At 43.0% G+C, this 25,700-nt stretch overlaps 1 protein-coding gene across 7 annotated transcripts in view; it reads right to left on the bottom strand.

The window, feature by feature from the left end:
- Positions 1-25,700, bottom strand: part of nrxn2b (neurexin 2b) — a 937,590-nt gene that overhangs the window by 613,355 nt on the left and 298,535 nt on the right. For all 7 annotated transcript variants that reach the window (XM_045701329.2, XM_082965087.1, XM_082965083.1 and 4 more), the window contains one exon: positions 15,039-15,056. In XM_045701329.2, the coding sequence (XP_045557285.1) occupies positions 15,039-15,056 (18 nt within the window). The remainder of the gene's footprint in view (positions 1-15,038; positions 15,057-25,700) is intronic.

The raw sequence follows: 25,700 nt of genomic DNA, 5'->3' as shown, positions 1-25,700 counted from the left end.
CATGTGGATGGAGGGAGGCTAGGCAGGAGGGAGGGGCAGGGGTGGTATTTGGGTTTACCCCCGGGTGAGCGTGCCCTGCTAGGCTCCAGTCTGCAGTCAGACAAAATGCCACATTAGTATTCTGGCGGTCCGCTGAGCTCTCTGGCCCATTCGCTCCAGCTGCAGCCCTGGAGACTGGACACTGCTTAACACAATGTCTGTCTGTCTGTCTGTCTGTCTGTCTGTCTGTCTGTCTGTCTGTCTGTCTGGTCTTTGTATAGCCTCTGGCTCTAACAGACAAGAGTTGAGCTACTCTGGCTCTACTGAGATATCCAAAGGTGTGGAATCACAGCAGAGTATCCCATCCTTCTAAATATGTGTATTACAACAACACATGCAAGTGAAACAAGTCTAAAATAGCATATGGCATGCGCCATGTGAACAGCACTGTTCACATGGCATGGTATACGTGCATGGTATATGGTATATGGTATGGTATACGTGCCTCCCAGATGGTCACTGAGGAGTAAGGCCTTATATTATGCCTTATATTCACTCTAGCAGACAACAAGGGGCGGGTGGGGTTCGGTTTCCACCTACTGAAATAAACAGTGAGCTGTAACCTCCAGCATCACAAGACAAGCGCCATTTTGTTTTTCCCCCACAGATATACAAACAGGTTGTGTATTTACAGAGGTGGAAAGCCGTCTGCTAGAGATTTAGGTCTAAAGACTGTCTTTACAGAACGCTGTTGGATTCTGCTGTACATACAGTACCTCGGGGCTAGCAACATGCAAATTGAGATACTCTCGTTTAAAATGTTTGAACAGGGAGGCTTGTCAGAATCCTACAGATTTCAAACCAGAGAGTAGAGAATATGGTGTTCAAAAGGAGAATGTGTGGTTGGTGTATGTGTATGTACAGTATGCATTGCATGTATGTTTATGTATGGTGGATGTGTGTGTTGCACATACAGTAGTTGCTTGTGCATTCAGAATATATGGCACATAGTGGACACAGTTCATTTTATCCAATGTATTCATGGGGGGTAATATTCTGCAGAGGAGCGATAATAATGATATCATACCTCAACTGAAAGTCACAGTGGAGCAAATTGCTGGAAGCTCTAGCTTCAGCACGCATTCCATTTTATTAAAGTTTGTGCGGAGCATTGATACATTTCAGGGTTTCCCAAACTCGGTCCTCGGGACCCCAATGGTTGCATGTTTTGTTTTTTGACATAATACTACACAACTGATTCAAATAATCATCAAGCTTTGATTATGTTAAACAGCTGTGTAGTGTTAGGGCAAAAACCAAAACATACACAGAGTTTTGGGAAACACTGCATTAGCCTGTCATTACACACACACACAGACGCAGGTAGGCTCACACACTAAAGCAAGTGCAAACACTCACACGCTCCATCACTGATTTCAAATTATATGCTGCTATAAAGCTAGCGTGCAGTAGCATATCAGCAGATGAGATACATACTCGAGTTGTAGTCTTAATAAATACTTAAGTGATGTAAAACACATTAGCAGTATACACAACAGCAGAGACAAAACGCTTTTTGTGAACTAATTCCCCCGAAAAAAACTGATTTAGAACTTATTAGCATAAATGGTCTTAAATGTTTAAGGCTGAAAGCTTGCTCTCTAAATCAGACTGCAGACTGTTGCCCCCCCAGTTTCATCATTGCACTGTGATACAAAACCAGTGTGCTTTAGGACCATTTGGACGCCACAGAGTGGTCTGGTAGGCTGTTTTCCGGTTTCAGCTAGCTGGATTTCGGACCGTATTGACACCACAGAGTGTGCGGACAGTCGGTGTGAAGGCAATGCTTCTGAAAGGATGGCATATAAGACCAGCGCGGGAGAGATAAACAGAGGCAGCTGCTGTCTGTGTTGCGCTTTTTCTCAGAGTTGTAAAAGCAAGCAGAACAGAATCTGGCTACTCTTTAGTTGACTGATCTAGCTGGCAAGTTAACTGCTGTTTGACAGAAAAAAAGTATTTATTCCCAGTGCTGAGCTAGTAGTGTAACTGACATGTTACTTTCACTAATGTTTCATCCCCTCTCAACTGAAGTGAATTAAATACTAGCAGCTCGTTAGATAGCTAGTAGTTACCACAGCCAGTTAAGCTCTAGCTAGCCTCTAGCTCTGTCAGGAAGTAGTATCTAACAGCTGTTGTGTGTATGGAAATGTTTTATGCCCTTTGTTTTGTCCCGTTTCAACAGAAGTAAATTTGATGATGTACCATTATTCAGAGCTAGCCAAAAATTGGCTAACGTTAGCTAGCTAGCTCACTAACCTTAGCTATTATTTTTGTCTCAATCACCCTAGACCTGAATCAAATGATGAAACCAGCGGTCAAACTATTGAAAACCGATATTCTACATTTTTTTCAGCGCAATGTGAGTTTTTATTAATCAGTATAGCAATGTAACATTATGATCTGTCAGTTTCCCTATCTAATTCCCTACTTTTTACACTGACACGGTATAACCAACTCTACACTGCATCACTGTCATGGTACACAATCAGTACACAACACTATGCTCATCATATCTTAGCAGGATCAGATGGTGACAGGTACCTCTGCAGGGTCAGACAGCCAGGGAAGACCAATCTATGGAGCTCAGGTGAATTTTGCAGTATATTATAACAATCAGTGAATGGATACAAAGTTCCATCTTGAGTTGATGGGTACAGTCTGGGATCTGGGAACAATGGTCATTTCCATTATTGAACCATTGATTCTATTCTTGGATAATATAATGTATAAATGTACACCAAGGTAATTCTTTGTCAAGCTTCATCTAAACAGGGTCAGAAGGTGACAGGGGTCTCATCAGGGCCAGGCAGCCAGGGAAGACCAGTCTGTGATGGCGCAGAGGTGAACTTTTGCAGATACAACACTTTATTATCTTTGTGCAGTAAACACTGGACCAGCAAGAAGCTTCAAAGATGAAAACAATTTAAGGCAGTCTGAAAAACCTCTAAAGTTCATTTCCAAACTGTATCAAGTGTTGATAGAGGCTTTTCCCGATGACACAAAACATGTCAAACAAAAATGTGAGGAAGACCTGGGAGACGCTATTGATGATGAATGGATACAGATATGTTAGAATGTCCAGTCATGCTCATATAATCTCAGACATAAATTACTACAGTTTAAGACCATCCATAGAACGTACTATATGCCAATGAAACTGAATATCATGCACTCAGAAATGTAATTCTTCTGCTGGAGGTGTAAAACACAAAAGGGGACATATTTGTATATGTAATGGTCTTGTGAAGGCTTGCTGAATTCTGGAAAAGAGTATGTTCTTTTATCTCAGCATGCCTACAGATTCTCCCTTCTCCCTGTTTTTGTTTGCTTAGAAATGTTGATACTGGAGAATGTTATCAGAAAAAACTGTGTAAGGTTAGCAGATGTTAATGCAAGTGTAAAGAAATGCTTGTGCTTCTAGTTCCGACAGTGCAGCAATATCTAACAATTCAACAGCTACCTAATACACACAAATCTAAGTAAAGGGATAGAATAAGAATATGTACATATAAATATATGGATGAGCAATGACCGAGCGGCACAGACGAGATGTAATAGATGCTATAAAATACACTATATACATATGGATGAGTAATGCAAGATATGTAAACATCATTATTAAAGTGGCATTAATAAAGTGAGTAGTGATCCATTTGTTAGAGTAACCATTGATTTCAAGTCTGTATGTAGGCAGCAGCCTGTCTGTGTTAGTGATGGCTGTTTAACAGTCTGATGGCCTTGAGATAGAAGCTATTTTCAGTCTCTCGGTCTCAGCTTTGATGCACCTGTACTGACCTCGCCTCGGGTGGTTGTTGTCCTTAATGATCCTTTTGGTCTTCCTGTGACATCAGGTGCTGTAGGTGTCTTGGAGGGCAGGTAGTTTGCCCCCGGTGATGTGTTGTGCAGACCGCACCAACCTCTGGAGAGCCCTGCAGTTGTGGGTGGTGCAGTTGCCATACCAGGCAGTGATACAGCCCGACAGGATGCTCTCAATTGTGCATCTGTAAAAGTTTGTGAGGGTTTTAGGTGACAAGCCACATTTCTTCAGCCTCTTGTTACGCCTTCTTCACCACACTGTCTGTGTGGATGGACCATTTCAGTTTGTCCGTGATGTGTACGCCGAGGAACTTAAATCTTTCCACTTCTCCACTGTTGTCCCGTCGGCTGTTTCCTGAAGTCCACGATCATCTCCTTTGTTTTGTTGATGTTGAGTGAGAAGTTGTGCCCTCACCTCCTCCCTATAGGCTGTCTCGTCATTGTTGCTGATCAAGCCTACTACTGTTGTGTCGTCTGCAAACTTGATGATCGAGTTGGAGGTGTGCATGGCCACACAGTCATGGGTGAAAAAGGAGTACACCAGGGGGCTGAGCACGCATCCTTGTGAGGCCCCAGTGTTGAGGATCAGCAAAGTGGGGATGTTGTTTCCTACCTTCACCATCTGGGGGTGGCCTGTCAGGAAGTCCAGATCCCAATCGCACAGGGCGGGGTTGAGACCCAGGGCCTCAAGCTTAAAGATAAGCTTGGAGGGTACTATGGTGTTAATACTGAGCTGTAGTCAATGAACAGCATTCTTACATAGACATTCGTCTTGTCCAGATGGGATAGGGCAGTGTGCAGTGTGATGACGACTGCATCGTCTGTGGACCTATTGGGGCGGTATGCAAATTGCAGTGGGTTTAGGGTGACAGGTAAGGTGGAGGTAATATGATCCTTGACTAGTCTCTCAAAGCTCTTCATGATGACAGAAGCGAGTGCTATGCGGTGATAGTCATTGCGGTCGGAGGCTGAGCAGTTGTCATACTAGGCAGTGATGCAACCCATCAGGATGCTCTCGATGGTGCAGCTGTAAAACCTTTTGAGGATCTGAGGACCCATGGCAAATATTTTAAGTCTCCTGAGGGGAATATGTTTTGTCGTACCCTCTTCAAGACTGTCTTGGTGTGCTTGGACCAGTTCAGTTACCTTTGCCTTCCTGGGTACAGGAACAATGGTGGTCATCTTGAAGCATGTAGGGACAGCAGAATGGGATAGGGAGAGATTGAATACGTCTGTAAACACACCAGCCAGCTGGTCTGCGCATGCTCTGAGGACGTGACTCGGGATGCCATCTGGGCCGACAGCCTTGCGAGGGTTAACACATTTAAATGTCTTACTCATGTCGGCCATGGAGAAGGAGAGCCCACAGTCCTTGGTAGAGGGCCGCGTCGGTGGTACTGTATTGTCCTCAAAGCTGGCAAAGAAGCTGTTTAGTTTGTCTGGAAGCAAGACATCGGTGTCCGTGACGTGACTGATTTTCTTTGTGTAGTCCGTGATTGCCTGTAGACCCTGCCACATGCGTCTCATGTCTGAGCCTTGGAATTGCGACTCCACTTTGTCCCTATACTGACATTTAGCTTGTTTGATTGCCTTGCGGAGGGAATAACTACACTGTTTATATTCGGCCATATTCCCAGTCATCTTTCCATGGTTAAATGCAGTGGTTCAGGTGTTCAGTTTTGCACAAATGCCACCATCTATCCACAGTTTCTGGATAGGGTAGGTTTTAATAGTCACAGTGGGTACAACATCTCCTATGCACTTGCTTATAAACTCACTCACCGAATCAGCATATATTATTCTCTGAGGCTACCGGGAACATCTCCCAGTCCACGTGATCAAAACAATCTTGATGCGTGGATTCTGATTGGTCAGACCAGCTTTGAATGGTCCTTGTCCCGGGTACATCCTGTTTGAGTTTCTGACTATAGGAGGGGAGAAGCAAAATGGAGATGTGGTCAGATTTCCCGAACGGAGGGTGAGGGAGGGCCTTGTATGCATCACAGAATTTAGAGTAGCTGTGATCCAGTGTTTTGCCAGCCCGGGTACTACAATCAATATGCTGAACAGAATTTAGGTAGCCTTGTCCTCAAATTTGGGATATATAATATGTATATATATATCTTGGGAGATAATACAACGACATTTGATTGTGAGGAATTCTAGGTCAGGTGAACAGAAGGACTTGAGTTGCTGTATGGTGTTACAATTACACCATGAATCGTTAATCATTAAACATACACCCCCGCCCTCCTCCTTCCCGGAGAGATGTTTATTCCTGTCAGCGCAATGCACAAAGAATCCCGGTGGCTGTACTGACTCTGACAGCATGTCCCCAGAGAGCCATGTTTCCGTGAAACAGAGTATATTACAATCTCTGATGTCTCTCTGGAAAGCAACCCTAGCTCTAATTTCATCTACCTTGTTATCTAGAGACTGGACATTAGCGAATAAAATACTCAGAAGCGGTGTGTGGTGTGCATGCCTCCGAAGTTTGACCAGAAGGCCGCTCTTCTGCAGCGACATTGTTTTGGGTCACCCTCTGGAATCAGTTCGAATGCCTTGGGTGTTTCGGACAAAGGAGCCGCTTCGGGAAAGTCGTATTCCTGGTCGTAGTGCTGGTACGTTGACGTCCCTCTGATATCGAATAGTTCTTCCCGGCTGTATGGAAAAACTACTGCATAGTTTCCTAAGGACTAGATGCGAGGTGTCCCTTTCTGTCGGCGTCATCTTGATATCTAAGTAGGTATCTCCCACGATGTGGGCTAAGTAATGAATTGCCATTAATTGGAAGGTTGTTTATCTTCCCACAACGAATAAAATAAATGTATAGTTATGTATCACTAGATTTGATTTATTTCAAGATTGAGGGTATACTGTGCAACTTACATAAGGTCTGGAATGGATGCTTTATATGGATACTGAACGACAAAAGGAGTCAGTTGTGAAAACATGCCAACGTCATGGGAGATACATATTTAGGCAATTCCTACCTGCTGGGCTGGTCAGACCTGGCCCTGGGGGTCTGCTGTACTGTTGGTTGTCACTTTGGCTTTGGCCTAACACACCGGAAACCAATGTTTCACTAAGATCCTAAATCTGAAGTAGGGTGTGTTGGGTTGGGGCGCTGCAGGGCTGTGGGCCTCTAGGGGCAGGACGGGATAACCCAGCTATATCGTGTTCAAGTAAAAAGAGCTCTACAGTACTACTAGGCCTATGAGATGAATTATATGAAGGATGTACTGTTTCCAGTGGTGAAAGTAAGGCGGTACGGTTTGTTACTGTGTCCCGGCAAAATAAATAGTGGGGGTAAACTCAACCGGTAAAACGTGAGCCTATCACAATTAAAACATGCCCAAAAAATTATAGGAAATTACATAATTATTTAATATTCCTGCATGTCAGCCCCATGAACAATTTTCTAATTCACTTGAAATTGGTTGGTATGCACTCCAAAATTGCATTGTGGTTTGAGGAGAAAACGTACATTTTGTCAAGGCGGAGATGAGTGGCCGGTGGTGGTGAGTGGCCGAGACCGAAGAGCGAGTGGAAAACAGTGGATGAATCAATTCAGGTTACAAGTGTAGGCCTAATGACAAATCACAGAATGCAATTCAATACACGCAGGTCTTTTGTAACAGATCTCTTTCCATTCATCAAAATGTGATGAACAGTGAGCGCACTGTTGGGGTTTTGATTCTGAAATTATTTTGTGAGTGGACGAATGTGTGGATCGCCTTTGTTAAGTGATAGTTTGACAATCAGATAAAAACATCATGACTGGTTGTGTTTATGCCACATTAAAAGGAATAGGCGGTGCCAATAAGACCAGGGGTGTCACGATCGCTATCTTCAAACTCCCAATCATAAATAAACCAAGGCACTGCGTGCATGGAATTCCACATCTTGTTTAATAAAAATGAAACTCACCAAAAGAACAAAACAGGAGAACAATGAAACCGTGACGTTCTGGGCCTGCTCAAAGGCAGCTACACAAAAACAAGATCCCACAACTCAAGGAGGGAAAAAGGGCTGCCTAAGTATGGTTCCCAATCAGAGACAACGATGGACAGCTGCCTCTGATTGGAAACCACTCAGCCAAAACAAAGAAATAGAAAAACTAGATTGCCCACCCCGCATCACACCCTGACCTAACCAAACTAGAGGAAAATAAACGTCTCTAAGGTCAAGGCATGACAAGGGGAAGCTTTCCCTAAAGTAAATTGAATTAAATTGCCAAAATTATATAGCCTAATTAGCTTACTCCTGTCTATACAGAAATAAATAAAATCATTAAAAATAGGCTATGTGGGTTATTGTGTGTTATTTTAAAATCGCATAGCCTACAGTCAGAAGGGCCCGCAATTTGGGCAGCGCACGCTGCAAATACCAAATAGATGATTATTGAGTTGCAACTGTCAGTGAAAGCAGAGAGACCCAGCTAGGCATGTCGCAATATTTAAAAATACAATCACGGAAAAACTGTGGTTTGCAACTGCACATGGGGACAAAGATCGTACATTTTGGAGAAATGTCCTCTGGTCTGATGAAACAAAAATTGAACTGTTTGGCCATAATGACCATTGTTATGTTTGGAGGAAAAAGGGGGAAGCTTGCAAGCTGAAGAACACCACCCCCAAACGTGAAGCACGGGGGTGGCAGTATCATGTTGTGGGGGTGCTTTGCTGCAGGAGGGACTGGTGCACTTCACAAAATAGATGGCTTCATGAGGTAGGAAAGTTGTGTGGATATATTGAAGCAACATCTCAAGACATCAGTCAGGAAGTTAAAGCTTGGTCGCAAATGGGCCTTCCAAATGGACAGTGAACCCAAGCATACTTCCAAAGTTGTGGCAAAATGGCTTAAGGACAAAAAAGTCGAGGTATTGATGTGGCCATCACAAAGTCCTGACGTCAATCCTATAGAAAATGTGTGGTCAGAACTGAAAAGCGTGTGCGAGCAAGGAGGCCTACAAACCTGATTCAGTTACACCAGCTCTGTCAGGAGGAATGGGCCAAAATTCACTAGACTGGTGTGGGTCAGATGTGGAAGGGGATCGGGCTGGTTGGGCGGTCTGGCTGAAATTTGACATAGAGGATGTCTTAACTTCTCTAGGGTAGGGGGCAGTATTTTGACATCCGGATGAAGAAGGTGCCCAGAGTAAACTGCCTGCTACTCAGTCCCAGAAGCTAAGATATGCATATTATTAGTAGATTTGGTTAGAAATCACTCTGAAGTTTCTAAAACTGTTTGACTGATGTCTGTGAGTATAACAGAACTCATATGGCAGGCAAAAAACCTGAGAAAAAATCCAACCAGGAAGTGTGGAAATCTGAGGTTTGTAGTTTTTCAAGTGATTCCCTATCCAGTATACAGTTTCAATGGGGTCATTTTGCACTTCCTAAGGCTTCCACTAGATGTCAACAGTCTTTAGAACATTGTTTCATGCTTCTACTGTGAATGGAGAGAGAATAAGAGCATATGGAGTCAGATGACTGAGAGAATGACATGAGCTCAGTGGCGCACGCTCCCGTGAGAGTTAGCTGTGTTCCTTTTCATTTTTGAAGACAAAGGAATCGTCCGGTTGGAATATTATGGAAGATTTATGATAAAAACATCCTAAAGATTGATTCTATTCATCGTTTGACATGTTTCTACAAACTGTCATGACTGTCCTGATCAGGTCAGGGTACAGGAGACCACCACCCTACAGATTATCTCCCAAACCCCCAACAGAGGAGGAGAGATCTAGGGGTCTGAAGATGTAGGGGTTTTATGACCCCTCACGCCCATAATAAACCTTAGGCCACAGAGAAATTCCTTTGTCCTCACAATGGAGAACTGGCCTCAGAACATTAAACATGCAATAAAGTGACTTTGGAACAATGGTTTCCGTCAGCCACAATGGTGGTCATGACGAGAGGTGGAATATGAAAATGTATGTAACTTTTGTTTTGTTATTAAAGGTTAAGAGATGACGTTATTATGAAAACATTGTACCTTTAAGAGTTTTCCCAGTATATGCCTGATGTTTATACATTGTACGTTGTGTGGAAAATATCCAAATCAAAGAGAATGTTTTGGTAAGGATGAAGTGTGAAGTTAGTGTCTAAAATTGGATTTTAGCCAAATCTAGGCCTTGTCCCTTAACTTGGTACGCCCAGAGAATTGCCCTAAAGGCGGTTACGCCCACTTCTGACCCGAGGGTATAAGACAGGAGAGTGAAGAATTAACATATGAGACTAAGTGACCCCAAGCTGCAGCGAAGGTCTAACAAAGTCAACGAACCCCAAAACGAAACACAAGGTTGAAGACAAATAAATCTTTTTCTACACGAGCTACGGATGAGTAGCTGTGTCTAAGCGGGTGAATTCAAGCCGAACCACCAAGCCTCCACTCTCCATTGAATCGTGGTATCTACACCGTTCGAGTCCGAAGCTGTGAGCTCTGAGCTACAGAGCTGTCTGTCCTCAGAAGACCCCTTTCAGATCAAGGGCGAGGGATCAGACCACTAAGCCAAGAAGGACACTGACATCGTGAGGACAACCAGAGAGTTGCGCCGGAGAAGTGCGTCATTGAGAAGCCTAAACGACCCACGCGGAGCTTCCCACCTGAGACCTCCAACACGTAATTACATCATTATATTCTGACCCATAAGAGCGGCAGTTCGGGGCAAGGCTAGGTTTAAATAAGCATGGCTGACAAATGAACCCAAATGTATATTTCTCTCGTGTACTTTCTTTGTTTCTCTCTCTTTTAAATCCCCATTTTGGGTAACACGTGCCATAGTGTGTTGGCCCGTTATACTATGTCCTAATCAATAGCTAGACTGTGTTTTGTGTATGTGTATTTTTATCATCATTTTAGCTTGCTAGTAAATAAATAATCAACTAAGATTGGTGTGGTAAACTCATTGGTGTAGCCCGGGTTCGTGCAGATTCCCGGATTATGCGACGTTCAGACATGAGACAAGAGGTTGATTAATTTAGCGACTGTTGTAAAATCGATATTCTGATATCCTTTGAGTTAATTTGGGAAATAGAAACTCAATCAAAATAATTTTCCCATGGTGCCCCAGGTTAATGAGTTAATAATTGCTTGATTCATTGCTTAATTCATTTAATCACGCAATTATAAACCGTTAATCATTCGATGAGCACCAGTCGTCAAATTAACTAATACAACGTCACGACAAACTGTAGTATAACTTTTTTTACTTTTCGTCTGGACTTAAGCGTGTGCCTTGCATTTGGAATAGTGAACCTAACGCGCGAACAAAATGGAGGTATTTGGACATAAAGATGAAATTTATCGAACAAAACAAACATTTATTCTGGAACTGGGATTCCTGGGAGTGCATTCCGATGAAGATCATCAAAGGTAAGTGAATATTTATAATGTAATTTTTGTCATTTCTGTTGACTCCAAAATGGCAGGTATCTGTATGGCTTGTTTTGATATCTTGAGCGCTGTACTCAGATAATTGCTTTCGCCGTAAAGCTTTTTAGAAATCTGACACAGCGGTTGCATTAAGGAAAAGTGTATCTATAATTCTTTGAATAAGAGTTGAATATTTTATCAATGTTAATGATGAGTATTTCTGTAAATTGATGTGCTCATTCACCAGAAGTTTTGGGAGGCAAAACATTTCTGAACATTACATGCCAATGTAAAATGGGGTTTTAGATATAAATATGAACTATATCGAGCAAAACATACATGTATTGTGTAACATGAACTCCTATGAGTGCCATCTGATGAAGATCATCAAAGGTTAGTGATTCATTTTAGCTGTATTTCTGGTTTTTGTGACGCCTCTCCTTGCTTGGAAAATGGCTGTGTGGTTTTTCTTGTCTCGGCGCTGTCCTAACATAATCTAATGTTAATTAAGCTTTCGCTGTAAAGCCTTTTTGAAATTGGACAATGTGGTTGGATTAACGAGAAGTGTATCTTTAAAATGGGATATAATAGTTGTATGTTTGAGAAATTTGAATTATGAGATTTTTGTTGTTTTGAATAGCGTCCCACATACCCCAGAGAGGTTAATAAAGAAAATCAAAAGTTATCTTTGTACTTCATTTGTAAAAGTTGTTAACCTGTTAGGGCTAAGGGGCAGTATTGACACGGCCGGATAAAAAACGTACCCGATTTAATCTGGTTACTACTCCTGCCCAGTAACTAGAATATGCATATCATTATTGGCTTTGGATAGAAAACACCCCAAAGTTTCTAAAACTGTTTGAATGGTGTCTGTGAGTATAACAGAACTCATATGGCAGGCAAAAACCTGAGAAGATTCTGAACAGGAAGTGGCCTGTCTGACAAGTTGTTGTTCATCTTGGCTCTTTTTATTGAAGACTGAGGATCTTTGCTGTAACGTGACACTTCTTACGGCTCCCATAGGCTCTCAGAGCCCGGGAAAAAGCTGAATGATATCGAGGCAGCCCCAGGCTGAAACACATTATCGCGTTTGGATAGTGGCCGGTCAGAGCACTCTGAGACTCAGGCTCGTGCACGAGGGCAAGAGATGTTTTTATTTTCTCTCTCTTTGTACGTATACACGCTTTCCCAGTCGGAATATTATCGCTTTTTTACGAGAAAAATGGCATAAAAATGTATTTTAAACAGCGGTTGACATGCTTCGAAGTACGGTAATGGAATATTTAGAATTTTTTTGTCACGAAATGCGCCATGCTCGTCACCCTTATTTACCCTTTCGGATAGTGTCTTGAACGCACGAACAAAACACCGCTATTTGGATATAACAATGGATTATTTGGGACCAAACCAACATTTGTTATTGAAGTAGAAGTCCTGGGAGTGCATTCTGACGAAGAACAGCAAAGGTAATAACATTTTTCTTATAGTAAATCTGACTTTGGTGAGTGCTAAACTTGCTGGGTGTCTAAATAGCTAGCCCTGTGATGCCGGGCTATCTACTGAGAATATTGCAAAATGTGCTTTCACCGAAAAGCTATTTTAAAATCGGACATATCGAGTGCATAGAGGAGTTCTGTATCTATAATTCTTAAAATAATTGTTATGTTTTTTGTGAACGTTTATCGTGAGTAATTTAGTAAATTCACCGGCAGTGTTCGGTGGGAATGCTAGTCACATGCTAGTCACATGCTAATGTAAAAAGCTGGTTTTTGATATAAATATGAACTTGATTGAACAAAACATGCATGTATTGTATAACATAATGTCCTAGGGTTGTCATCTGATGAAGATCATCAAAGGTTAGTGCTGCATTTAGCTGTGGTTTGGGTTTATGTGACATTATATGCTAGCTTGAAAAATGGGTGTCTGATTATTTCTGGCTGGGTACTCTGCTGACATAATCTAATGTTTTGCTTTCTTTGTAAAGCCTTTTTGAAATCGGACAGTGTGGTTAGATTAACGAGAGTCTTGTCTTTAAAATGGTGTAAAATAGTCATATGTTTGAAAAATTGAAGTTTTTGCATTTTTGAGGTATTTGAATATCGTGCCACGGGATTACACTGGCTGTTGAGTAGGTGGGACTAGCCCAGAGAGGTTAATTTGTCAGGCTATTGGTTAATTGTGCAACACCATATTGATTATTGAATTATCATAAATCTAGTTCAGTCTTATCAATCACTAGCTCTGAGCGGTTATTGTTGTCAATTACTGTGCCCCAACCAGCCATGATTGATTGAAACCTATATAGTTCACAATTCTTGGGATTGCTCACAATCCACTGAGAGCTGCCATGTGAGGCGAGTGAGCTCCTCTCACCGTCACCAAGGCAGAAATCCCGCAGCCTCACAACACAAATTAATGGTAATTGCACTGCCCTTAAAGTTGTCTTTCACCGCTATGAGAAAAGTTCAAGTGGCAAATCAATCTCAATCCGACTGGTTTGAAGTGGCACATTAGGATTTTGGATTCCCAAGTGGAGTGTTGATTATGATTATTATTATTTTGGTATGTTTGTGTGTAAGCGGGTATGACGGCCACATGTAGCCATACAGGTAAATATCCCTATCTTTTGCAATTTAAAGTGCCAAAAATGTAGTGTCCAATCAAGTGATGACCCAACATGTTTTCCATTTCAAATATCAAAAAGAGACACATTTATTGAATCATTGCATATATTAATTATTAGTTTAGTGTATGCTCTTAGATGTATATTTGCAACAGTATCTTCATCTAACAAACTGTTCTTCTATGTTCAACCTTTTTTTGATTTTGCAGTTCTCTTCTAGACGGTGTTAAAGGGTGTGCTGCTAGTTGGCATGTCCTATTATCCTGAATTGGAGGGGTGTGTTGGGTCATACCACCTCTGTCCAGCAGAGGTGAAATGGATTCCCCCAGTTAACATTTTATGCTAGAATATACTATGTACAATGCATATATTTAAAACGAATCATGTTAAATGATAATACTTATGCTTAATCATGTTTCTGCTTAAAATGTTTTTATGTACAGTATCTCTGTAGACTCTTTGCCTCAGATATTTGGAACTGGCCATTCCCTTTATAATATGTGCACTAACCTCATGGCTTCAGTTAAACCTTCGAGTTGTGCCTGTTCTGCTATGTAGACCAGTGGAGGCTGGTGGGAGGAGCTACAGGAGGACGGGCTCGTTGAAATGGCTGGAACGGAACGCATCAAATATACGGAAACCACATGTTTGACTCTGTTCCATTTTTTTCCATTCCGGACCATTACAATGAGCCTGTCCTCCTATAACTCTTTCCACCAGCCGCCACTAATGTAGACCTCAGTTAAACACGTATCTATGTTTGAGGCATTAGAACAGTTTTACTTTTATTCATTTACAGACTTTTAAGTATTCTTTTATGCACTATGGTTTTTGACTTCCCTTACTTAGTAAACAACTTTAAGTTTGGGAAAATAAAACTGTTCATATTTGCACCATTGTCTAATACTCCGCCACAGACATAAAACATCAGTGTATGTGTCAGAGAAAGAGCAGTGCTTGACTTGGGCAGGATCTCACTGGAGCTGAATACCAGCACTTTTTTTCTACTGCTTGAACTCCCGCACCTCTTCTAGAATATTAGCTCAAAAGTATTGTGTAGCTCCTGCACCTAAATATAAACAGTACCTGCACCCAAAAATGAGTACTGGCATCTATTTCAGTCCAAGTCAAGCACCGAGCAAGAGAGAAGGTGAAGAGAGATAGATAGTCCACTTACCGCCCTGCGATGAGTCACCTGTGGGTAGACCAAAAGAGAGAAGAGAGAGAGAAAATATATTTTAGTCCACAGCTCGAATCAAGATTTCAGTGGAACAACCCTGTTCATCCCTAACCTGACACTAATACAAAGATGGATGACATACTGAAAGAGGGAGAGAGAGAGGTGAAGACAGCAATTAATAAGAGCAATCGGCACACTTATATCCACAGAACACACAATATAAACCTGCTAGCTGTTGACATGTGTCTGTGTAAAGAGCTCGGGGCAGTTTCAGTGTCATAGTCTTCCTTATAAAGAACAGACAAGTCATCATCTTTCAACTTCTCATTTTCAAATGCACCTTTAAACTTTTTCTGTGGATCCGGAAAGACGCACACGCTCATTTTAAATAGAGTCGTGAGGGCGTTTTTAGATGTCATTCCATACTGAGAAAAAGCTGCTTGGCATTTATTGTCACTATTGCTCCTCCCATTGCTTGTGAATTATGGCCGGCTGTCACACTCCTCATCTGGCCACTATTCCCAATCACGATGTCCTCATCTGTCGATGACATTGCATAAAACGTTGACAACCCTGAAATACCGGACGCCATAACAAAATCATATTGGAGCCCGCCCAAGCGAGGAGAGTGAGAGAACGAGAGAGAGAAAGCGAGAGAGCGAGAGAGAGAGTAGGGAGTGACTGCATTAAGTTTATTCCAGGTTCTGTGAGAGCTCATCTGGGGTTTGGTGGACGGAACTAGAGCAGACTGGCAGACCTAGTCCAGTGAGCGATGGAAATAAGAAGAGATAGTGAGAGAGAGAGAGATGGAGGAATCACTATTCAACCATGCAGACAGCTCGATATCAATATCTGTGGGGCTGCGATGCTAGTACCACTGTCTCCTCTCGGCTCTCAGCTCAATACATGGGAACCCAGCCCAGCCGTACACTCCCTGGACTCGCTCTACATCTAATAAACAGACAGAAATTGTTTTAATAAAACATGGGTACTTTCAATATCAAGATCAAATCAAAAGTGTATTGCTACTGTAGCATACACAGATCTGCAGATCTCATCGCAGGTTCAGTGAAATGCTTGTATTTTTAGTGCAGTAATACCTAGCAATAAAAAAAACAATACAAACATAATCCAGAATTATTTTCTTTTTTTTATACATAGGATGAGCCATGACTAGAATACAGTACATACATATAAAGTGGGTGAAACAGTATGTAAACATTATTAAAGTGACCAGTGTCAATGACTAAAGCCTCCCCTGGACGCACGTTTTGTTGTTTGCCTTGGCACTACAGAGCTGATTCAAATAGCCAACTCATCATCAAGCTGATTATTTTACTCAGCTGTGTAGCGCTAGGGCAAAGACTAAGTTTGGATGAGTACATGGTGGTAGCCGGCTAGAACAGTGATTAAAGTTCAGGGCGGGTTACTGAGTGGCGGCGGACTAGTGGTGGCTATTTAAATGTCTGATGGCCATGGACATGGAAGCTGTTTCTCAGTCTCTCAGCTGTTTCTCAGTCTCAATCTCTCTTCATCGGAAATATTGCTCTGCTGCCGTAGTCAAATTCACAATTAGGGGATGGGAGCAGTTCTTTGCCATTTGGCAGGTGTTAAGTGGTTGGTAGGTTTGTGTGTGAGTGTGTGTGAGTGTGTGTGTGTGCCTGTGTATGTTTGTGTGTGTGTGCAGAAGGGTATATAACATACTCCAGGTCCACTGTGTCCATGAAGAAAGAGCATCCATATTGTCTAGCTGGCTGGTTTGCGCTTTTTCTAAGGGTTTTCGGTCTCTCTCCAAACCTCACGCATGGATGCTCACACACACACACACACACATACACACACAAACAGGCCAGAACAGATCGAAAACCAAGCTCTTGGTCCTACTGTGTTTTTGCTAGTCCTTGGAATAGGGTCCAGGGCCCATGAAGAGCCTTGAGTGTGTTCAACGGATCTGACTCAGGAAAGAATGTGATCCATCAATAGCCTTGGTCTCTGAGGTCTTGTTCAGGGATATTGACACTGAAGGCTGCTCATCCGCGTGGTTTTCAGTATGTTATGGTAATAGAAAAGCAAGAACAAAATGTTCTGTCACACAGAACAGACACGTACCGAACACACGAAAGCAAACACACTCGGGGAGAGAAGGAGATATGGATTGAGAGAGTAGAGAGAGCGAGAGAGAAAGTCAAAGACCGTTATAGAGAAAGAATAAATAGTACAAAGAAAGAAAGAACAAACTAACTAACAAAAATAAAGAAAAGAGACCGATAGTAATAGAGCTAGAGAAAATCAAGTACACTCACACTGCTATCCCCTATTCAAAGTCCCAGGCTATACCAGACAAAACAAACACATAAAGACATACACACACGGCAAGGCACCCACGCAATATCACCACATGGCAGCCGCTGCAATCTTTATAGGCCTACAGTGGGATATAGTGCGGGGCTAACTGTGCACTTTATTGGCCGTGTATCACACAAGGAGGTCTGCTGGGAGCAGGGCAAAGCTCGTAATGTCTCCGATGACCCCTGCAGCACAGTAAATAACCACTGCTAGCTACTTTAGATGCTAGAGGCTAACACTGGGGAGAGAGGCTCATACTGGACAGAGAGAGTCTAGTGATCACTAGCATACAAATACAAATAGTAAATAACCAGAATTAGCGACTTTAGTGGCTAGAGGCTAACACTAGGGAGAGAGAGTCTGGTGGAAGCTAAGACTAGTGAACAGTACCCCTTACCAATATGTTTTGTTTTTTTTTGCTGCAAACTTCCTGCAAGTTTGTGGCAAATTTGCTGCAAACTAAATAGTGTGCCACAAATTGTAACCAGAAGTTTGCACTAGTGGTGAGTATGTGGCAAACCTTTGGCAACAATAGTATTTATTGCCACTAGTGGCAAACAGTTCGCCAGAAGTTGTTTTTGGTGAACACAAGACAGTAACCGTTGACAATTAGTCAGGGGGAGAAGAAAAATCAGTTGCAAATGGAAACCAAACAATCTAGCTACCTACCAATGTTGTCCGGTGAGTGTCTAACTTATTATTTAAACATTAAAATGTGTTAGCTATTTGATGCTTGGTTAGCAATGTCATGTTTTATTGGATAGAGTGAAACAATTTTTTTTGCTATATCAGTTTCAACCTGTCAGTGCCACTGAATGGCTAGCTAGTGGCTAGCGCTTAGCTAGCTAGCTTGCTAACATTTACTATCATATTTTTTTCACATTTAATCTGATAGCTAGCTAACTAACTAATGACTTGCTAAATATTTTAAAAACATATTTTTAGGTGAAGACGTTGCTGTCTTTTAATGACAATATTCTAGCGTCACTGTTCAGTAGCATGTTAGCTAGCACAATAGCTAAGGTAACGTTAGCAACAATATGAGGTGACTTGACGTCAAAGCAAAACTTCACTTCTGCACATGGATACCCTTCCCATACCCATGCTGTTGGAAGAGGCTGCATTGGAAGAGGATGCATCAACACCCTGGAAAGATATGTGTGGTGCACTTACTGATCACACTTTTTTTGAGTGATAAACGAATGTATCGTCTTCAAGCTTGATCAGGTAAGCAAATGCATGTATTATTCTCATAAATGTAGCCAATTCATTCATTCTTTGTCACAATTAGATATTTCATTGCTTTAAACTATTAGAGAGCTCATGTAGTTATTTCTCTTTCTTTTTTTTTTCTTTTTTAGAAACAATCAGTTACCAGGCAAAAAGAAAGATTGATGCCCTCAATCAAACTGAGGACAGAGAAATGTGTGCACAAGATCAACATTTATTGAGATGCAAGTTAACAATAATTCATTTTATGTTGTTTTTCTTTCACCCAAGCCTTAAATACCAGAGTCAAAAATGAATAGACAACTAGTAGACAAACAGTTGGCCACACATTTAAAGGTAAATTTAGTAGGCCTTAGTCCCAGTTTATGCTAGCTACATTGTGTGATTGTATAGCATCCCCCTCAGTCTCAATTCGATTGGGGCATAGACTCTACAAGGTGTCGAAAGTGTTCCACAGGGATGCTGGCCCATGTTGAGTCCAATGCTTCCCACTGTTGTGTGAAGTTGGCTGGATGTCTTGGAACATTCTTGATACACACGGCAAACTATTGAGCGTGAAAAACCCAGCAGCGTTGCAGTTCGACACAAACCGGTGCTCCTGGCACCTACTTCCATACCCCGTTCAAAGGCATTTAAATATTTGTCTTACCCATTCACCCTCTGAATGGCACACATACACGATCCATGTCTCAATTCTCACAAGGCTTAAAATGAATTGTTTAACCTGTCTCCTCCCCTTCTACAGTGATTAAAGTGGATTTAACAAGTGACATCAGCAAACCTGCTGAAACATTAGCTGATGAGTCTACCTTTTTGAGATGCCAAAATAAAAAAATGTTTTCAGTAATTGTTTTCAGGATCTTGATGTTGTTTTTGTTTTATGTTTTCGGATTGTTTCAGTGCACACATTGTTTGAACAAGCTTTTGACATAGGACTTCCACATGGCCGCTATCTCCAAAGTTTCCTCAAAAAGGCAATAGTTCTGAAGTTGATTTATTTTTTGTTGTTTTAATTACTTAAAATATTGTTAATTCTCTTTTAAACTTCTATTGGTTGAAAATCATTGCTTGGCTCATGTAAATTCCGCATTTCCCCTTTTAAACATCCTAAGGTTAACATCCCTATAGTGTTCACATCAGTGGCGGCTGGTGGGGGAAGCTATAGGAGGAACGTATCAAACATATGGAAACTGCGTTTGACTCCGTTCCATTTATTCCACGCCAGCCATTACAATGACCCTGTCCTCCTGTAACTACTCCTACCAGCCTTCACTGGGTCACATTTTTTTCACATAAATGTTGTAGCTACATAAAAACAAACAATTTATCTGGAAAATATTGAGTCTTTACTCTTATCTTCATTAACATGCTGAGGATTTCAAGGTTAATATTGTGACACAATGTTTTCATTGTGAGATAGATAAAAATAAATCCAATATAAATGTTCAGACACTGAATACATGTTGTTTAGTATATTTAGTATCATTAGTTTCGTTTTATTTGTGAGAAGAAAGGTCTTTAAAGTTATATTTGACTTGGTTTAAGTGGATAAGACACAATCCGTTTTTCGAGGGAAACGGAAGTTAGTTTGAAAAAACTGTATCCCTGAAAAACGGTAAAAACATATGCTTTCTGCCGAACACACGGAGTGTACACAATTTAACAAAAAAAAAAGGATCTAATTTGCATATTACTAATGACTTTGCAGCAAATTTGCAGAGAACAGTAGAATGCTCACCACAAGTTTCACATAATTTCAGAAGGTCATAAGTCGCCGCAAATTTGCCGCAAACAGATTTCTGCAACAGATTGCCACAAAAGTAATTAGCATGTGAAAATATGAGCTTGCCACAAATTTGCTGTTTGCAACCGTTTGCCAGAAGCCAATTTTTTCGGTAAGGGACAGTAAATTGGGTGAAGTAAATAACCACAGTTGGTGACTTTAGGGACTAGAGGCTAACACTGAGAAATAAGAGTCTAGGGATCACTAGCAACAACCGCTGCTAACGACTTTAGCGACTAGAGGCTAACACTGGGGCGACAAAATCTACTGATCAGTGGCATAGTAAACAACCGTGGCTAGCAACTTTAGCAGCCAGAGGCTAACACTGGGGAAAGAGGGAAGTTGACCCTTGTCTAAATTCAGCTTAATATTATTTTTTTGATTTGTGTTAAGATTTGGGTAGGATAAGCTGATCCTAGAACAGTGCCTACGGGCAACTTCTTAGCTGGTCCTCTTAGCTACGCTAAGCCAGCAGTTAGCTAGTAAGAATCGGCTAGTTTCTCACAGGCGAGACACATGGAGTTAGCCTAGTGAGCTGTAGCAGCAGTAGCAGTACTGTAGCTAGTAGAGCTAGTCATTGCTGAGCCCAACCGCAATCACTCACACAATCCCCCCCACCACACACACGGCGTTTCCGCCCCCAGGCTGACACCCTTCATTTCATAATTTCACCCTACAATGTATGTAAGCTGTGGTGAGACAACAGTTCCATCTGAAGCAAAGTGAGTGGAGTTGAACTTTCATCCCCTCGCTGACCCTTCCTTTCACCGGCTCTGTTTCTCCACTGAGGAGAGCTGACCCAGCCTCCTGTCAATTTACTTTTCATCCCTTGCTCTTGCTCCATCTATTTTTAAGCTCTGCTTAGCTGTCAAGCTCTCTTGCCATGGAAAAATGAGTGGAGAGGAGAGGAAAGGGAGTGCTGGGAACTAACAAGACAAACACGCATGAATGGGTGGGGATAAGCACACACAAGAGCACAGTGGGGAAAAGAGATGTGCACTTATTTATGCAGGGGTAACAAACACAGCCACACACACCTTGGTACACACAGACAGACAGACAAACAGACAGACACACACACACACCTAGATAAACACAGACAGACAGACAGACAGACAGACAGACAGACAGACAGACAGACAGACAGACAGACAGACAGACAGACAGACAGACAGACAGACAGACAGACAAACACCTAGGTACAAACAGACAGACACCTAGGTACAGACAGACAGACAGACAGACAGACAGACAGACAGACAGACAGACAGACAGACAGACAGACAGACAGACAGACAGACAGACAGACAGACAGACAGACAGCCCTAGGTATATATATCAATATTTTACATATACACAGACTTGCAAAATTGAAAGTGGACATGGAATCGAAAGAGAGCGAAAAAGAGAATATAGGCACTGAATAAGAGAGAAAGAAATTGAAATGTCATCTGTTTTCTCAAGGTCGGTAGGAAAAGTGTGAGTTAGAGCAGCTGACAATACGATAATACACATTAGGGTTGGGCGGAATCCAGTTTTTTCATACCGTCATACCATTTCTGTACCATTTACATTTACATTTACATTTAAGTCATTTAGCAGACGCTCTTATCCAGAGCGACTTACAAAATGGTGCATTCACCTTATGATATCCAGTGGAACAACCACTTTACAATAGTGCATCTAAATCTTTTAAGGGGGGGGGGGGGTTAGAAGGATTACTTTATCCTATCCTAGGTATTCCTTAAAGAGGTGGGGTTTCAGGTGTCTCCGGAAGGTGGTGATTGACTCCGCTGTCCTGGCGTCGTGAGGGAGCTTGTTCCACCATTGGGGTGCCAGAGCAGCAAACAGTTTTGACTGGGCTGAGCGGGATCTGTGCTTCCTCAGAGGTAGGGGGGCCAGCAGGCCAGTGGTGGATGAACGCAGTGCCCTTGTTTGGGTATAGGGCCTGATCAGAGCCTGAAGGTATGGAGGTGCCGTTCCCTTCACAGCTCCGTAGGCAATCACCATGGTCTTGTAGCGGATGCGAGCTTCAACTGGAAGCCAGTGGAGAGAGCGGAGGAGCGGGGTGACGTGAGAGAACTTGGGAAGGTTGAACACCAGACGGGCTGCGGCGTTCTGGATGAGTTGTAGGGGTTTAATGACACAGGCAGGGAGCCCAGCCAACAGCGAGTTGCAGTAATCCAGACGGGAGATGACAAGTGCCTGGATTAGGACCTGCGCCGCTTCCTGTGTGAGGCAGGGTCGTACTCTGCGAATGTTGTAGAGCATGAACCTACAGGATCGGGTCACCGCCTTGATGTTAGTGGAGAACGACAGGGTGTTGTCCAGGATCACGCCAAGGTTCTTAGCACTCTGGGAGGAGGACACCAGGGAGTTGTCAACCGTGATGGCGAGATCATGGAACGGGCAGTCCTTCCCCGGGAGGAAGAGCAGCTCCGTCTTGCCGAGGTTCAGCTTGAGCTGGTGATCCGTCATCCACACTGATATGTCTGACAGACATGCAGAGATGCGATTCGCCGCCTGGTTATCAGAAGGGGGAAAGGAGAAGATTAATTGTGTGTCGTCTGCATAGCAATGATAGGAGAGACCATGTGAGGATATGACAGAGCCAAGTGACTTGGTGTATAGCGAGAATAGGAGAGGGCCTAGAACAGAGCCCTGGGGGACACCAGTGGTGAGAGCGCATGGTGCGGAGACAGATTCTCGCCACGCCACCTGGTAGGAGCGACCTGTCAGGTAGGACGCAATCCAAGCGTGGGCCGCGCCGGAGATGCCCAACTCGGAGAGGGTGGAGAGGAGGATCTGATGGTTCACAGTATCAAAGGCAGCAGATTGGTCTAGAAGGATGAGAGCAGAGGAGAGAGAGTTAGCTTTAGCAGTGCGGAGAGCCTCCGTGACACAGAGAAGAGCAGTCTCAGTTGAATGCCCAGTCTTGAAACCTGACTGATTAGGATCAAGAAGGTAATTCTGAGAGAGATAGCAGGAGAGCTGGCCAAGGACGGCACGTTCAAGAGTTTTGGAGAGAAAAGAAAGAAGGGATACTGGTCTGTAGTTGTTGACATCGGAGGGATCGAGTGTAGGTTTTTTCAGAAGGGGTGCAACTCTCGCTCTCTTGAAGACGGAAGGGACGTAGCCAGCGGTCAAGGATGAGTTGATGAGCGAGATGAGGAAGGGGAGAAGGTCTCCGGAAATGGTCTGGAGAAGAGAGGAGGGGATAGGGTCAAGTGGGCAGGTTGTTGGGCGGCCGGCCATCACAAGACGCGAGATTTCATCTGGAGAGAGAGGGGAGAAAGAGGTCAAAGCACAGGGTAGGGCAGTGTGAGCAGGACCAGCGGTGTCGTTTGACTTAGCAAACGAGGATCGGATATCGTCAACCTTCTTTTCAAAATGGTTGACGAAGTCATCCGCAGAGAGGGAGGAGGATTCAGGAGGGAGGAGAAGGTAGCAAAGAGCTTCCTAGGGTTATAGGCAGATGCTTGGAATTTAGAGTGGTAGAAAGTGGCTTTAGCAGCAGAGACAGAAGAGGAGAATGTAGAGAGGAGTGAGTGAAAGGATGCCAGGTCCGCAGGGAGGCGAGTTTTCCTCCATTTCCGCTCGGCTGCCTGGAGCCTTGTTCTGTGAGCTCGTAGTGAGTCGTCGAGCCACGGAGCAGGAGGGGAGGACCGAGCCGGCCTGGAGGATAGGGGACAGAGAAAATCAAAGGATGCAGAAAGGGAGGAGAGGAGGGTTGAGGAGGCAGAATCAGGAGATAGGTTGGAGAAGGTTTGAGCAGAGGGAAGAGATGATAGGATGGAAGAGGAGAGAGTAGCGGGAGAGAGAGAGCGAAGGTTGGGACGGCGCAATACCATCCGAGTAGGGGCAGAGTGAGAAGTGTTGGATGAGAGCAAGAGGGAAAAGGATACAAGGTAGTGGTCGGAGATTTGGAGGGGAGTTGCAATGAGATTAGTGGAAGAACAGCATCTAGTAAAGATGAGGTCAAGCGTATTGCCTGCCTTGTGAGTAGGGGGGGAAGGTGAGAGGGTGAGGTCAAAAGAGGAGAGGAGTGGAAAGAAGGAGGCAGAGAGGAATGAGTCAAAGGTAGACGTGGGGAGGTTAAAGTCACCCAGAACTGTGAGAGGTGAGCCATCCTCAGGAAAGGAACTTATCAAGGCGTCAAGCTCATTGATGAACTCTCCAAGGGAACCTGGAGGGCGATAAATTATAAGGATGTTAAGCTTGAAAGGGCTGGTAACTGTGACAGCATGGAATTCAAATGAGGAGATAGACAGATGGGTCAGGGGAGAAAGAGAGAATGTCCACTTGGGAGAGATGAGGATTCCAGTGCCACCACCCCGCTGGCTCGATGCTCTAGGGGTATGCGAGAACACGTGGGCAGACGAAGAGAGAGCAGTAGGAGTAGCAGTGTTATCTGTGGTAATCCATGTTTCCGTCAGCGCCAGGAAGTCTAGGGACTGGAGGGTAGCATAGGCTGAGATGAACTCAGCCTTACCATACCGGGGTATACAGTATTACCCGAAATGCAACACAAAGAAGACCTTCAAACACTGACAGGGAAGAAGACCTTCAAACCCAACAGATATCGCAAATTAGATTCAGTAATGACACATTAGGGTTGGGAAGTATCCAGTAGTCATTTAGCAGATGCTCTTATCCAGAGCAACTTACAGGAACAATTATGGTTTAGCGCCTTGCTCAAGAGCACGTCAACATATTTTTCATCTAGTCGGCTTGGGAATTCGAACAAGCAACCTTTCAGTCACTGGCCCAGCACTCCATCAGAGAAAACCTTGAGCTTGATCTGTGTGCGTGCACAGAACACCTCCATTTGATTCTACAATGAAAACTCATTTCAATTGAGAATGGGAAGGAGGTTTAGCCATGGAGTCATCTTCAATGGATAATAAAATATGCACAAGGAATTGAATTGTGAATCCTCTGCTATTTAATGTCAAATGGATTACCAATAATGGACATAGTTTACCACAGTGAGAAGTCCACAGCATTATTCACTATAGAATCATCATCCCGTGTTGTGACAGGATTGGTTTTCAGAAGGAGATAAATAAATCCAGCCATCCCCAACATGCCTAGAAATTTCTCTCTCAAAGTGTTATATTCAATAAACCTTAATCAATTACAGGACATTCAATTAGTTTGTTAATGAAACGCTATACCCATTTAATTTCTACTTTATTCCATCATTTTGAGTGACTTAGATGGCTGAATTGAATTGTCTGTTCGTGAAGCTGTATTTCAAAGTCCAGGCTACGTTTATTGACTAATTAATTTACGGAGGA

Source organism: Salmo salar, chromosome 18, assembly GCF_965601325.2.
Source record: "Salmo salar chromosome 18, fSalSal1, whole genome shotgun sequence".
In the NCBI taxonomy this organism is placed as follows: domain Eukaryota; kingdom Metazoa; phylum Chordata; class Actinopteri; order Salmoniformes; family Salmonidae; genus Salmo; species Salmo salar.
This window is presented reverse-complemented; position numbering and strand designations above follow the sequence as displayed.